Below are 14,630 nucleotides of genomic sequence, written 5' to 3'. Positions count from 1 at the left end.
CTTGCCCTAGAGGGCAGGGATTCCTGTTACCTGAACAAATTCTACCCCTTTCCTGAGTCTCATTCTTAATCATCAGCTTACTTATCGTTTTGTTTGACTACTCAGCTGTATTTGTGTTTTCTCAATGGTTAACATACTCAGCTCAGAAAAAGAAGTTGTGAAACCCGAGGCTTTGCTACTTCGTCTTTGGGGAGCTAGTTCATAATTTAAAGGGGAACCAGACATGCCTTGATGAAGCTGAAGTACTCCTCCCTCAGAAGTATATCCTTGGTAAATATTGAAGATGTGTAGTGCCTAAACAATTGGAATAAAAGTACCTTAAGATTCATGCAACAGTGCCCATAAATACATTCCTAAAGTATCCTGTGCTTAGAAGATATTGTAGAGTGTCTCTGAAGTGTTCTTACGCATGATCTGAAGTCAAGAAAGTATAATGAAATGGCATCATCTGCCATCTATTACATCAAGCTAATGGGTCTCTGGTCAGAAAGTCTGCTTAGAAGAGACTCAGGTAATGAAATGAAAGATGGTGTTTAGCTGTTTTTCTAGCAGTACATCCAGCTAGTTAATATTTGCTTGCTAATGGGAGGTCAAGGAAGCTAAGAGGGCATGTGCCTGTGATGTTATATTTAACCTAAACTAGTTCCAAATATGGATTTTATTCCCTGTGAAATCTCTGCTTTTGAAGTTTCAATTCTTCTAAATGTCAGAGGACACAGAAGTGTAATTAGTGTTATTCGGGGGAGCTACTATAGTCATGTGAAACTTCAGAGTTAAATCTGCTATTCTTTTGCTGTCACTTTTCAGAGACTGACTGGTTTCACTTTGCTCCCATAGAGTGTTCCATTGGAAACAAGTCTAAGACAAGCTCAGGTTATACAGCCTCTGCTGTATAACTGGCCCTGGCATTCTGCCTTCTTGCTAGCCAAACCATTGTCTTGTTACAAGTTCTGATCTGTTGGGTACCACCAGATAGTAATTGCATAAAAACCTGATGATTAACTTAAGTTAATCTACACACTGTAGACTGTCTTTTTGCAACCCTTAATCATCCTTCTCTTCCTGCAGACAAGACAGCCTCTTGTACTTCTGTCGTTTCCTTGGATAATAGATGTCCCTAAAAAGTCTGGGTATGGGGAATATCTTCAGTGCTGTAGCAGTTCCTTCAGGATTTGCATTCCATACAGCCATGCCACTTGGCTTGCAATAAAGTGCTTCTGGAGGAGGCGGGAGGCTGTACTGGAGGTGGTGTAACCTTCCTGCAGAATGTGCCTTGGTAGCCATAAGTCTGGCAAGGTGATGTGTCTGGGTGTCAAAGCTTATCCTTGACACCTTCTCCTTGTCTTTTCAGAGGGAAGATACATCTGAGGCTGTGTGTGCTGTATATTCTTAAGTGTCAAGTCTGACAACAGTAACCTAAGCATCACAATTTCAACCAAAATGAAGGAAGAGAAAATAAATTCAGGCTTCCTGTACTTGCTGTGTTGTGACTGTATTCTACCCAGCTCACAGATAAGCAGGATTTGCTTGAGGGAAATCCAGCCAAAGGATCTGAACTTCTCTTTTTGGGTTCCTCAGTTCATTGGTTTGGAAAGAAAGAATCTACATTGAAATAGTACCAAACCCAGGTTTCATCCAAAATAATATTATTTTCTAAGGCCATCTCTTGTTGGCTCATTCTTTTTAAATACAAGAAAATAGCACATTTAGGAATTTGCAAAGTAAAAACTCTAAGGTAAGGTTAATGGTCAATTGTGTTACAGCAAAATACACCTTTGAATGACTGCACAGTGGCCTAGCAGCCCACAGCTGGAAAATGACGGCCTACCTTGTCTCCATTTTCTAAATAAATGGTAACACTTGAGACTTGGAATTAACTGGCATTAAAGCAAAGAGCTGTGTGTAAGAAGGAGAGGAATTGTTTTCTGTTGGAATTACATTATTTCTTATTTCCTATCCTTGTGTTCTCCCTGGTGTAATGGTGTCATGGTTTAAAGTAATAATAACAAAGTACAGACACTGATGGTCACTTTGAAGAGAAGTAATACCTCAAAAGCTTGAGAAATAAATGGTCAGCTAACATCAGCAATGCAAACATTCAAAGTGGATCAGAGCGAGGGCCTGGTCTTACTTTATACAGTAAGGACTACAAATCTGGACAGGTTCCTGCTTATTTTTTTAAATTACTGAATTCCTTGGCAGAAACCCTGTCTTGTCAGTGCTGTTAACTAATGACTGTTCTGGGCTAATTGTATGAATTCAGTGCAGCTCAGATCCCTTGTATTCTTTGAATGAACCTTATTCCCTACTGGTCTGAAGGATGAGTGTAGTCCTTTTACTATGTTATCCAGCATAAATAGCCCCAGAGCTAGTGATCCACAGTGTTCATATTCTGTGATACTTTGACCCATTAATGAAATAAGTAGGAGCTCTGCTGTAGGCCAGACTGTAATGAGCGAAAGATCTAAATCTGGGGTTGGGAACAACAGGAGTTAAGAAGAAAGGGAATCAAATTACAAAATAAATTGTCAATAAAGGGCAGGAATGTTAGCTGGAAGCAGTTATAAGAAATGGGAAAATATTTCAGCTCTGAACCACATTCTAATATTGATTTTTAATATGACAGCTGAAAATATGAACTTTCAAGATGAACTGTTTCTTTTCCTTGTGCTTGTGGCTTGTTTCCTCAGGGCAAACTTATATTGTACATGTTCCGTGCCTCAGTACTTGAGCTTATATGACAGGGGAAAACTTAATGGTGGCAGTGATTTCAAAACAATTTCTACTGTCTTATTTTCATTTTTCTTCCAAGTAAAAAATTATAGTTTTTAGGTGACAATGTAATGCTGTGGGTGTGTTGCTTAGTAAAAACAAAGCACAGGTTGCCTTTGCTTAATACAGTTGAGTGTTGCAGTTGGAAAGTAAAGTGAGTTGCTAACTTTAGTGATCTTAAATGCTTTAATATCTTGCTTTTAAAGAAATGATTGTAGGAGAGTTGTTGAATTTCATAAAGCCAGTCTTCCAGGTCATATTTTAAATGTTCTTTAAAGCATAAATCATATTTTCATTTGCATGGTCATGTGCCTGCTTCTTGTCTGTGCTTTATTGTTCTGCAACTTAGAGCTGTAGCTGATACATGAGTTCTACTGTGCATAAAGATTTCAAAGCATATTACTTAGTGAGGCTGTCTTTAGTAAAACTCAGTAAAGCACAAGGCAACAAAAAAAACTGATGACAGAAAGCCTCAACATCAGGTCATTCCACCTATTTTACTTTGAATCCTTTGTTTGGAAGATGGGTTGTCTTACCTCTAATTTGTGTGAAGAAAATGAGATTGTGTATATCAAAGAGTTTTTTGATAAACAAGGGAAAAATGTGCTCGCATGTGCCATTTTCATCGTGAATGAAGAATGAAACTAACTGAAGCTTCTTGCTAGTATTGGAAAGTGTGACATGCAAAGAAAAGTTTTATTCTCAGGCAACATGACTTTTCCCTTTCAGAAGGTTGTGGGGTGTTTTTGTTTCGGTTTTTTGTGGTTAATTTTGTTGGGATTGTTGGTTTGTTTTGGTGTTTTGTTTTGGGTTTGGTTTTTTGTTGTTTTGTTGTTGGGTTTTTTTTTTTTTTTGGTAGTTTTGAATCCACCTTTCTCAAACTGCCTCCCAATTTAGTAATTTAAATAATATCACTAGTATTGATCCTTCCAACCTCTGTTCCTCTGCTACTGTTAAGAATGGTCATCCGTGGCAACCTCCAAGCACACAACAATATCTCTTTTGTACTGTGTGATCAGAACTTAATTTACCTGTTTTGTCTTTTAGGCAGAAGTAAGTCTAATATGGGTTGGACGCCTCTTCACCTTGCTTGCTACTTTGGACATGCTGTTGTAGTAGAGGATTTGCTGAAGGTATATATCTACGTTCCTCTCTGTGTAAGGCTAGAAGCAGTTAGTGTGTTCAGGTTTTTGTGATAGAAGAGAGGAGGCTTTGCAGAGAAGCAGAGGTACTCCTACAGTTTATTGACATGTAACATAGACATAACTGTTGTGAAATTAAGATAGGCCTGGTTTAGAAGGACCCAAAATAGTGACAGTTTAAGTCTATACAGCCCTTACTCTGAGCAGTTTTTACAATTATTATTACTTAGCTGATTTTGTCTTGGAGTGTAACTATCTGCATATAGGAACTAAAGACATGCAATATATGCATGTCTCATGAAAGCTCAGTTTTTCTTAAGCTTATTAGGTATCTGTATATAATAAGCCAGCATGTGATACTAGCAATGTAATTACTTCAACAGTTTGATTAATTTACTGTAGTACATAATGTACTTAAGTTTAGGCAATTTCAGTTACTGAGTTGTAGAAAAGCCTAAGGTGTCTCAAATGCAAAAAAAGCTGCGTTTTCTAATTCTGAAATGTGTATAGAAGTATGCACAGAATTTTGTGTGAAGCAGCTGGTATGTGTTTCAGGCATAGGCTAATATAGTTTGACTCATTATTTGTTTTGAACATCTGTGAAATAATGAACTATGTGTTGAATTTTGAAATTATGGACTTCTGTTATCAAAACTGATGTGTTTGTATTTGCATGACAACTGCAAATGCAGTGACTATGTGGTTTCTGACTGATTTTGTTTTTTCTTTATTTGCTCTCAGGGTAGCTTCAACCTTAACTATGTAAGACCCTTTTTCATATTTGAAAGATTTTGCTGGATGGCAGGAGTGTGATAAACAGGCTCAAGTGCAAAGCTAATCTAAACTTGAAATCCATTAAGAATAAAAGATGCCAGCATAATCCAGACTTTAAAAGAGGAAACAAAATTAAAATTTCTTTGAGAAATTCTTCTCTAGGCTACACACTTGTTCAGTAAATAATGCCATTTTCAATTCAAGTGGGCTACTTAAAACAAATAGTGAGATTTTATCACTTAATGCCGTTTATCAAGCATCCAACTTGAAGATTTGGAAGATTATATGTAGCTTTGTACTTTTAGTTCCTTTGATAGAGCTCTTGAAAGGGTATCATTTAAAGAACAAGGTGAGAAATAAGTGAGGCTCTGCACTTCTGAAAGCTAGGCATATATAATTGTATATGTGTACTTGTGCAACGAACAAGTGAAGGAGGCATTGTCAGAAACAGAGCTCTGGAGCTAGTCAGGTTCATCAGTTAACTTTTTAGGCAGGCAGCAATGACCTAGCTAAATAATGTGATCTAATCATATGTGATAAGGTTAAGTATGCCCTGTCCTCTGTTTGACCATTTGAGAGGTTAGGTAGAGTGGTGTAGAAGAAATACTTAATGAAAGAAGGATAGGATTTCTTGCTGTCTTGGAAGAATGCCTGGGCAGTGTGGCAAACACTCCTCCTTTCAGAAAAAAGGTATGGGAAGGTGAAAGTGTGTGACCATAGGAAGAGAGATTGAGTGGGAAGATCTACAAAACCCCAAACAACCCAAGCCAAACAAAAGCCTTCCTTCCCCCCAGTCAGAGGGAATAGCTATGTAGTTCTTGTTGGAAGGACATTCAGATGTCTTTTGGTCTTGCTGTTTAGGCTGGTGCAGATGTGAATGTGCTGAATGACATGGGGGACACTCCGCTCCATCGTGCTGCTTTCACAGGGCGTAAGGTAAAGTATGGTGGGTTTTTTAAGCCTTTCTTGTAGAATTATTAAGAAAGTGCTAGCAATAAGATCACTTCAAAAAAGATTTTTTTCCAGTATCTGAAAATGACTTATTGTCTGTTTTGGTACAGTGTGTTCAGAAGGATTAGGCACATTGCCTAGCTTGTATAACTCAGTCGAAAAAAAATGCAGAGAAACCACATTGTTTTAATCTTAGTAGCTTCTGGAGGGGAAAGAAATATCTTAAACTAAGGGACACAGGCCCATTTGATATTTGGAAATGCTGTTTCTTCATAGTCAGTTAGAACTAAAGAGTTTTTTATAGGCCTGTGTAATGCAACACTAGTTTGATTTTTATTCCCCCTCCTCCCCTGTGCCACCATCATTCCAAAACTAGTACTAACTCTGTGGGTAACATCTCAACACTTCAGAAGGAGTCACTACTTACTGTCTTGTCAAAAGAGCCAATTGTACAATTTTTATCTGTCAAATTTAGCATTCACACCAGGTATACCAGCTTTTCAGGGTCAGTCTGTTCAGCTGTACCTCCTGGTGGTTCCTTCAGCCTGATTGATGGGAGAGAAAAGGTTGCCGTCAGTCTCACTCTTCAATCTCTCTAAAACATCCCTTCCTGTTTTCGTAAGAAACCAGCAGTGGTGAGAATCTGTTGGTTACAAAGCTCATCTTACAGGATGTCAGTGGCTGGAAAGCCTGATTGTGGCCTTGCAGTTACACAGACAGATAAGCAGTGTTTTTCAAATTGTTTTTTCAGGAGGTGGTTATGTTACTCTTGCAGCATAATGCTGATCCTTCTGTTGTTAATGGCAGTGGAGAGACTGCAAAAGAAGTTACTCATGACAAAGACATAAGGACTATGTTGGAAGGTAACTTTAGTAGGTCAAAGTTTGTTTTGGGGTTTTTTTTTAACTTGTGTGCATTCTAAAAAATGTTTTTTTCCCCTGCAAATTACAGAAGCTCAGTTGAATTTTCTTTTTAGATTTGGTTATTAGATAGAGAATAGCCATAATTTTTGGTTCTTGTCAGCAGTACTGACAAGTGGGGTTTTTGTGACTTCAGAGTTAAGTATTATGAATACAAATAGCATTATTCAGCTAACTATTTCAGTCCTACTTCAGTCCTTGCTGCACCTTTGAATGGTACGTGGGCAGTCAAAGCCTTGGCTCACTGGAAGAGACAAAACTCAAATCAAGAACAGTGAGTGGCTTTGTGTCAACCAAATCATAAGAGAACAAAATTCTGAACAGTTTGCAAAGGTGACCCAGTTGTGGATCAGATTTAGGACTGCTATTGCAGTCTTAGATATCGTGTCAAAAGGTATAAAAAATACAAACCCTTCCCCTTGTTTCCTCCATGGCCTCACACATGTCAGAAATGAGGCAGATGGTGTACAAATACTAATCTAGTTCACTGATTATAGTTTTGGAGACTTCAAAAACTGTTGCTTCCTGGTATTACTATGTAGTACTCTTAAATACTGATGAACTCGGTGTCCTGTACCACAGACTGCATATAAGAAGTGATCTCTCTTTTGATTCTATGTGCAAATCCACAAATAACTCATTTCCACTGCTCATCTGCTGAATAGTTAGAGAATAATAAAATTTTGGTAGAATGATACAAAGAGTAGAAGAGAAACTGATAAGAATATAGGGAAGATCTGAGATGAGGGTGTTGCATAAGTTTCCATTTTCCCTTCTGTAGGGAGGGAGCTTGGTTTTAAGTGTTGAAAAAATAATAATAATATATGTGTGTATATGTATACAAACTTGTACATCTTGTCAAATTTTATGTGCTTTGAACATATTTTTGCTCTGACACAGTCTTTTCTGAGTAAATATTCTATTTATACCTGTCCCAAATAAATAATACTGCAAACTCTGGCTTCTCTAGGCTTGTTTTGCTATAGTTTTTTGAATGCTGTACTTTGTATGTACTTTACTGAGACTGACCTTACTTTTTTTTTTTTTTTTTTTTTTTTTTTTTTAATAGCAGTGGAAAGGACACAAGAAAGAAAATTGGAAGAGCTCCTCTTGGGAGCAGCAAGAGAGGGGGAAACAGGGAAACTGACTGCCTTGGTAAGAATTCAAGTCAAGTGATTCAATCCATAATGCTAATGAAATGCAAAGCACAGTCATATTTTAAAGGCTGTTACTTTGGAATTTTAGTGCCATGCCCCATGTTATATTGGTGAGGTGCTGAACCCTCAAGGATTTTCCTCTTTGTTGGTGGTTGCAAAACCAACAGTTTTCAACTTAGTTCGTGTTTTTAAATCCTTCAGAAAGAATTAACTAGTTAGTTGTAAACAGCAGTGTAATGGTTCATGGTCTGCTGAGATAAGCTTATTATGTTATTGTGGATTCCTTAGCGTCATGGATGCCTAGATTTTCACCACAGTGTGGCCTATCTAGTCTTGAAAGTAAGATCTTTGTTGTTAGCATCAATTGTAGTTTTTAATGGACAGTTGTCTGCGCAGCACAGTTTCATGCTGAGCAGAAATTGAAAACTGTATGTGTCTGTGCACATGCTCATAGTTATCCCAGATTAACAGTGTGGTGGCATGGTAGGGCTGTGCCAGAGGCAGATCACAGAAAGACTGGAGGGTGCCTCTGGACTTCTGATGATCTAGTCCAGGTCCTGTTTGCAGAGCAGAATGAAATAGAGCAGATTGCTCAGAACCAAATCCAGCTGTGTTTTAAAGCAGAGTCCCAGTAGTTGAACTCAAGCTTTTGAGAGTCCTGAAGAGTGTCCTTGGAAGTAAGACATGCAGTATGGAATGCTTTCTACCTACTTAGCACCTTTAATAGTACCTTTTCAGGCATCAAAATTCTCAAATGAGAGATTTGGATATTGAGATAGTTGATGTTATTTTTCTGTCTAGAAGCCAGAAGTGAACAGCTGTTCACAATTTACTTTCCCCTTCTACATTTTTTTTTCTTATAGCCTGAAGAGCACTTGTCTTTCTAACTCCTTGCATAGAAACTCTTGTTAAATCTTTGGTCATCCTTGTAATTCTTATTTGGAGTTTTTGTGCTGTCCTCTTTGAAAGGGACAGAGAACCAGAACAAAGAGCACCTAAGCTGTGGAACAATAGTGCATTAATGTACTGCACAGTTGTACTAGTTGTAATTAATACATTGACATAAGTGATCTGTTCTTGATTCTGATAATTTTAATACTTGTTACATGTCTGCTGACTAATCTTTAAGATGATGTGATAAAAAGAATCAGAAAACGTGGCTCCTTACAGAAATGTGTCATTAAACAACTCTGCCTTCTCTCATGTGGCATATAACTATGCATGAGCATGTAATTTTCCCTGTGAACATTTTATTTTAATTTTCTTTTTATATTTGCTATCTTTGAGCTCTGTATACATGAAGACAGCTATATATTGACTTCTAAAACTTTTCAAGGTATTGTCGTGTTTTGCCCCAGAGTCAATTTTAAGTCAGTTCTTAACAGGTGTTCCTTAGAATACACTTGCAACTTTGACCTTCCTACCCTTAGGTTAATACCTCTGTGCAGAATTTCTGTAGGTCTTCAGAACTGCCCTTTAGCTCCAGAATTCTCCATACTTTGCCTACTGATTGTTCAGGATTTTCTGCTCCTACTATATTTTTTTATTAGCAGACTTATGCTCATGAAACTTTAGCTGCTTATGTTTGTTTTCACTGTGACAGCTAACATCAGAACGTGTTATTTACTAGAAGTTAGATCTTCAGCAGCTGAATCTTAACTCAGGCTCTTTAGTCTACTTGAGGCAAAGCCAGTGTGCTCTTCCTGTGAGTTCTCAAAAATGTACTGTAGATTTCCTGAAGTGACTGGAGAGATTTTTATCTCAGTGAATTGATGCATGAAGCTTTCTTCCAAATATTCCCTTGTAACATGGCATAAGGTGCTGAAAGCACAAGGTTGGTGGCTTAAAAGATATGGAGGCAAGAAGTGGGAAGAGAAAGTAAATGTAAAGCAGCTGGTTGGAAAAAGCTAATGTTTAAGAGTCCTCAGGAATGCAAGTATTTGACTACAGTGTTAATGAGGGTATACCTCCACATACTCCCTCTTTTTGACTTTTGTTCTCTTACCAGTTGATCTGTAAACAACAGCTATATAGTAGTTTATCCCTTATAGGACTATTTCTGAAGTACCTACTAGGTGGTTGCTGTTGATGTTAAATTGTGGCCATGGGAATTCTGTTATTATGGAGTAATTTTTCTAAGATAGCATATGCCTAATGTGAATACTTAAACTGAGTTTCTCAAAAATTGTTGTCATGCCCTTGTGACTCTGGTTTCCTAAGGCTGCTTATCAGCACCTTAGCCTTTCTATCAAGGCACTCCCATCTTGTGGTTTGTGAACTTAAGTGACTGATAGTGCATGAAATGCTTTGGGCTGGAAGGGACCTCTACAGATCATTCAGTCCAACCCCCACATATGCATCCAGTAGCTACATATTTGAGTAGAAGTGTAGTGGTGTTTTAGGGCAGTTAGCAGTATCATGCTTAATGCCCTTCTCTTTGAAGGGGTCAGTTTCTCAAAACATTTATATTGTATGCAAGTAGCACTTAGTTTGTGTTGTTTGTTTGTTTGTTTTCCTGGTTGCACAGCTACTTTTAATAGACTTAAGAATGCAGCAAAACTGTTTGTGTAACAGAATACCTATACTAGGAGCTCTAAATGGCTTAGGATATCTGGCATTGAGACTGGCAGGTCTGCCATCCTTCAGTGCAAAGTTCTTACTCTATGAAGCAGGGTGGCTGCACGATTTTTTTCTGGATTTATCACTGGCCTATGCTAACTTCTGCACTGTGCCTGGGAGTCTTTTATAAAGAACAGCAGATTTTCAACAGTAGAACTGGGCAGGGCCCTTCTAGCATATAAATGACAGAATTGCAATACTGGGCAACTTCCCCTGGCACTGTGTAGCTGAGCAGAAAAATGTGTCCATATTGTGCAGCAGAGGTGGAAGAGGTATAGCAAGCAAAACATTGAAGCTCCTTATCCAGCTGAATGTGATTTGATTGTTGAAGTCCTTGCCCTTGTCATAAGATCTGCTAAATTCCCTCTTTTTTTGCCAGATCTACACTGAAGGATCATAGTTAGGAAAAACTAATATTCAAAAGAGAATATGGCATCTGAAGAGGGGGGAAAACTGATAAGTAAGCAGGACTTTGTTTTTTTTACAGTTAAATAAGCGCAAGCCACCTGATATCAACTGTACAGATCAGATGGGGAACACGCCCTTGCACTGTGCAGCATACCGTGCTCATAAGCACTGTGCATTGAAACTTCTAAAAAATGGAGCAGATCCTAAAATAAAAAACAAAAATGGTGAGTACCAGACGAAAAGTATGTTAAATGTTAAGTGGAGACACAAATTCAGCATCTCCTGTAAGCTGTGTTACTTTATTACACAGTGTTCAGGGAAAATCCCACAGTGCTTTACAAGCTTTGTGTCTCTAATGAAGGATGGCCAACAGTGACTAAATTGCAAGAGGCTGAGGAACTGTAGCAAAATACTTATTGCATGTGCTTTTAATTTTCCAAGCTTACCCATTTCTGGAAAATTTACTGACTAGCTTAACAGTGGAATATGCCTGGCTTTTGTTTTCTTGATGCTAAACATTAAACACAACAAAAAAAGAAGACAAGTTTGAAAATGTGGCCAACACAAAATGACTTTTCAGAAGAAGGCTTCTAATGAAACCAAAAAGAAGAAAATTTGATGCAGATATTATTATTTGTGCAAACTGTGTTCTTGTCCTCTGTTTAAAGTTGCCTCTGTCTTGGTATTTATGAGTCTCCTAAACTGTTTTTTATAGCTGGAAGCTAAAAACAAATTTAAAACAGTAAGGGCAAAGGGCTCAGGCTCTCTGCAGTTACCAGAACTCTGATGAGCAGTGTAGTGCCTTAAAGCTCAATACCTTTTTTTTTCAGTTTTTGCCCCCTGAAGAGTTGATGTTCCCCAGTTCTAAGTGTAGATGCTTGGAGGCCAAACTGTTGAGTTAAGAGTGTCAAATTATTTTAAATTACATCATTATTTGCATCAAGTTCTTATGCTTTGTCTTGTTAATAAACAGATCAGACACCCCTTGATCTAGCCCAAGGTGCAGAAATGAAACTGATACTGGCAGGTAAAACTGGAAAGGTAGGAACTTTTATATAAATTTAAAATGCCAAGGCTGTGTAGTTGAAGTTCCTATATCAGTTTTAATTTCCGTGCAGGTTATCAACAAACCCCTGAGACGATATGAAGGTCTCCTGTGGAAGGTATGGCTTATTTCCTTTTCTAAAATAGCTTGTAAGATTTCAAAGTATGTCAGTATGTCCTTTGTCTAAGTTTCAGTGATAACTGATGAATGAAGGAATTTTTAAATAGTACTTAATAGTAATTTAGTCTAATATGTATAGATGGGCTGGCTGAGTGGAGCAGCTACTAGATTCATGGTACGCTGCTCTTAACCTCAGTCACTGAAATTTCTATTTCTTCTTCTGTGGCAAAGTGTCACTGTGATAAGGCTTTTTTCCTCGTCTGTGTGGTGGGCAAAATGCTTTTAGTTTTTCCTTCCTTAACAGATTATTTTGATAATCTGTGACTGATGCATTGTCTTTAAGAAACTGTGACTAATATTTTGCCCTTATCTTTTGAAAATTTTAAAACTTAGCGGGAAGATGGCATTCAAAAACTTCAGAGCTCATTTTGCTGTGTTGCTCAAGTGAATCTGAGGTCTACATGAATGCTTAATTATGGTGTTTCATGAAATCTTTAAAGTTTTCTTCAGTGTGAATTTTCCTATATCACAATTGTAATATATGGAACCATTCTTAAATGAGAACTGTGTACTAAAGCTTGAGAAAGATAAAATGTAGTAGTTGGATATCTCAGTGTGTTTTGTTTCTCGTAGAATTGTGTGGTGACCAGCAATTCCTGTAATACTAAAAATGCAACATTTTAATATTTCAGTTCTTACTGAATAGCAGGCTCAACTTTTATCTTTAGGTAGTTCCAAAATTAAGAGTACTGCTGCAATTGCAAAATATTCTCGGGTTGCTGTGATCATCAGGATATGCAGAACCTGAAAAGTTTTTGTAATTTTTACTGGTTTTAAGTGTTAAGGAAGCTTCTCTGCCTGACCATGCAGGAGTCACTCTATCCATCACACTTCTTCCACCAGCGACTTTTAACTGTTGGGACCAAAGCCTCTTTGCAGTTGGTGGCTCCAGTGAGTTGATGGGGGCCCAGTTTGGCTCCCTAAACTCACCACACTCAGTCAGACAAGATTTCTTTACCAGCTTGACCCTTGGTTTCCCACAGCTGAGTCTCAGCTGTCTGGATCCTTACTTTAATCGTTGTGCAATAACAAAATAGCAGCTTGAGCTGGTGCTTCTGAGGAGGTACCTGAACCAAAGAACCCCTGGGTTTTTCTGCCCTTGCAGTCTAAGTGCATGAAAGTCTGGGGTCTTCCTGCCGAGTCCTCAGCTCCTGACACCACAAGTCCCTGTGCCCTTGGCTAAACAAAGGATCATTGCCACTTCATGGTCTCTTGCCTCAGGCTCCTACCACCCAGAGCTCAATTCTGCAGCTCACACTGAGCTGTCTGAACTAAAAGTATTCTGTTAAGCTTACCTGGCCTTTTTCTTTCCACCCTTTTAGAGCTCACGATTTTTTGGTTGGAAACTCTGCTGGGTAGTTCTAGAACATGGAGTGCTTTCCTGGTATCGGAGACAGTAAGTTCTGTGTTTAAATTTCTGAAAATCAATTTAAATAATTCCTGTCTTCACTAAATCTCTTCTTCTTTCAAAGAGCTGATGCAGTGAATAATGATCATCGTCAGGGATGCAAGCATCTCACACAAGCTGTCTGCACGGTAGGAATGTGATATAACTACTGAGTTGTTTTTTTTTAATGTTCCATTGTATTCCATTCCTGGTTAATGAAAACTTCCGCTGGATTGCTAACCTGATCTTTGTTACAAAATAGGGAGAAAGCTTGTGCTGTTGAAAGAAATGCTGGTTCCTGTCCAGGAAAGTATTCTTTTGTGTAAAGTGGCCATAAAGCTCCCTCACTTGCTTTCTAAAGTCTTGAAGATTTAGACTCACAAGGCATCCTGAAAGCAGACCGGGCTGATTTGAAGCATGTGATCTGGAATAGCCAAAGCTCCAGTTCCTCCTTAGCTGTCCCTGGCTACTTGTGACCGATTGCATAACTTAAGCTGATCTCAGTTGAAAGACTCAGATCAATTTTGAAGTTGACATGTGCAAAACTTCCCAGATTTCTATTATGCTTGTGGGAAATCCATTTTTGGAAGGGGTGAACAGAGAAAACAAAGGCCAGGTGTCATTTATAATGCCCAGGAAGATAGTGTTTAAGAAAAATGCATTTAAGATAATTACCATATTCCTATAACTGCCCTATCCTGGTTTGGCACCACACATTCTGTTAAACTGCACTTATATATACACTCATATTGTGTGGAAAAGTGACTTGCTTTACAGTATCTCCAAATTCCTTAATATTGGTGATCTCGAACCGTTGTTGAGGTTTTCTCTGAATCAAGTGGTGCAAATAAGAACAAATATAATATTTAGACATAAGAACCTCTATATTACTATTCATAATGTAATGGCACACTTTGGAAAACTGTTCTGACCAAGGTTTTTGTAAGATCCAATTACTTGGATCAACACTGAGGCAAAAACTTCTGAGTTAAGCATAATTTTTTACTTTGTTTGCACTTCATTTCTTTTCTGACTGATTCATTGTACTAATTTAGTGTTTTCTTCACCTTGCTCTAGGTAAAATCTACAGACAGTTGCTTCTTTTCTGTCAGATGTTTTGATGACACTGTTCATCGTTTCAAGATTCCTAAAAATAGCCTTCCTTCTCAAACGAGAGAGGTAATAATGACTCTTTATCAAAGGCATTAAAATACCATAACTTCTGTAATGAGTAATTTGCATACTACTTACCATGTATGCATTAGTAGCAGCGTT

The 14,630-nt window shown here is 38.0% G+C and overlaps 1 protein-coding gene across 3 annotated transcripts in view; it reads left to right on the top strand.

Moving 5' to 3' along the window:
* OSBPL1A (oxysterol binding protein like 1A) overlaps positions 1–14,630 on the top strand; it is an 81,232-nt gene that overhangs the window by 11,689 nt on the left and 54,913 nt on the right. For all 3 annotated transcript variants that reach the window (XM_062488577.1, XM_062488568.1, XM_062488586.1), the window contains exons 4-13: positions 3,820–3,905; positions 5,550–5,624; positions 6,391–6,502; positions 7,629–7,714; positions 10,823–10,967; positions 11,717–11,784; positions 11,862–11,906; positions 13,291–13,364; positions 13,441–13,504; positions 14,433–14,534. In XM_062488577.1, coding sequence (XP_062344561.1) covers positions 3,820–3,905; positions 5,550–5,624; positions 6,391–6,502; positions 7,629–7,714; positions 10,823–10,967; positions 11,717–11,784; positions 11,862–11,906; positions 13,291–13,364; positions 13,441–13,504; positions 14,433–14,534 — 857 coding nt within the window. The remainder of the gene's footprint in view (positions 1–3,819; positions 3,906–5,549; positions 5,625–6,390; positions 6,503–7,628; positions 7,715–10,822; positions 10,968–11,716; positions 11,785–11,861; positions 11,907–13,290; positions 13,365–13,440; positions 13,505–14,432; positions 14,535–14,630) is intronic.

The sequence above is a fragment of the Cinclus cinclus genome, chromosome 1, assembly GCF_963662255.1.
Source record: "Cinclus cinclus chromosome 1, bCinCin1.1, whole genome shotgun sequence".
In the NCBI taxonomy this organism is placed as follows: domain Eukaryota; kingdom Metazoa; phylum Chordata; class Aves; order Passeriformes; family Cinclidae; genus Cinclus; species Cinclus cinclus.
The sequence above is the reverse complement of the archived record's forward strand: the minus strand, read 5'-3'. Positions and strand labels throughout refer to the sequence as shown.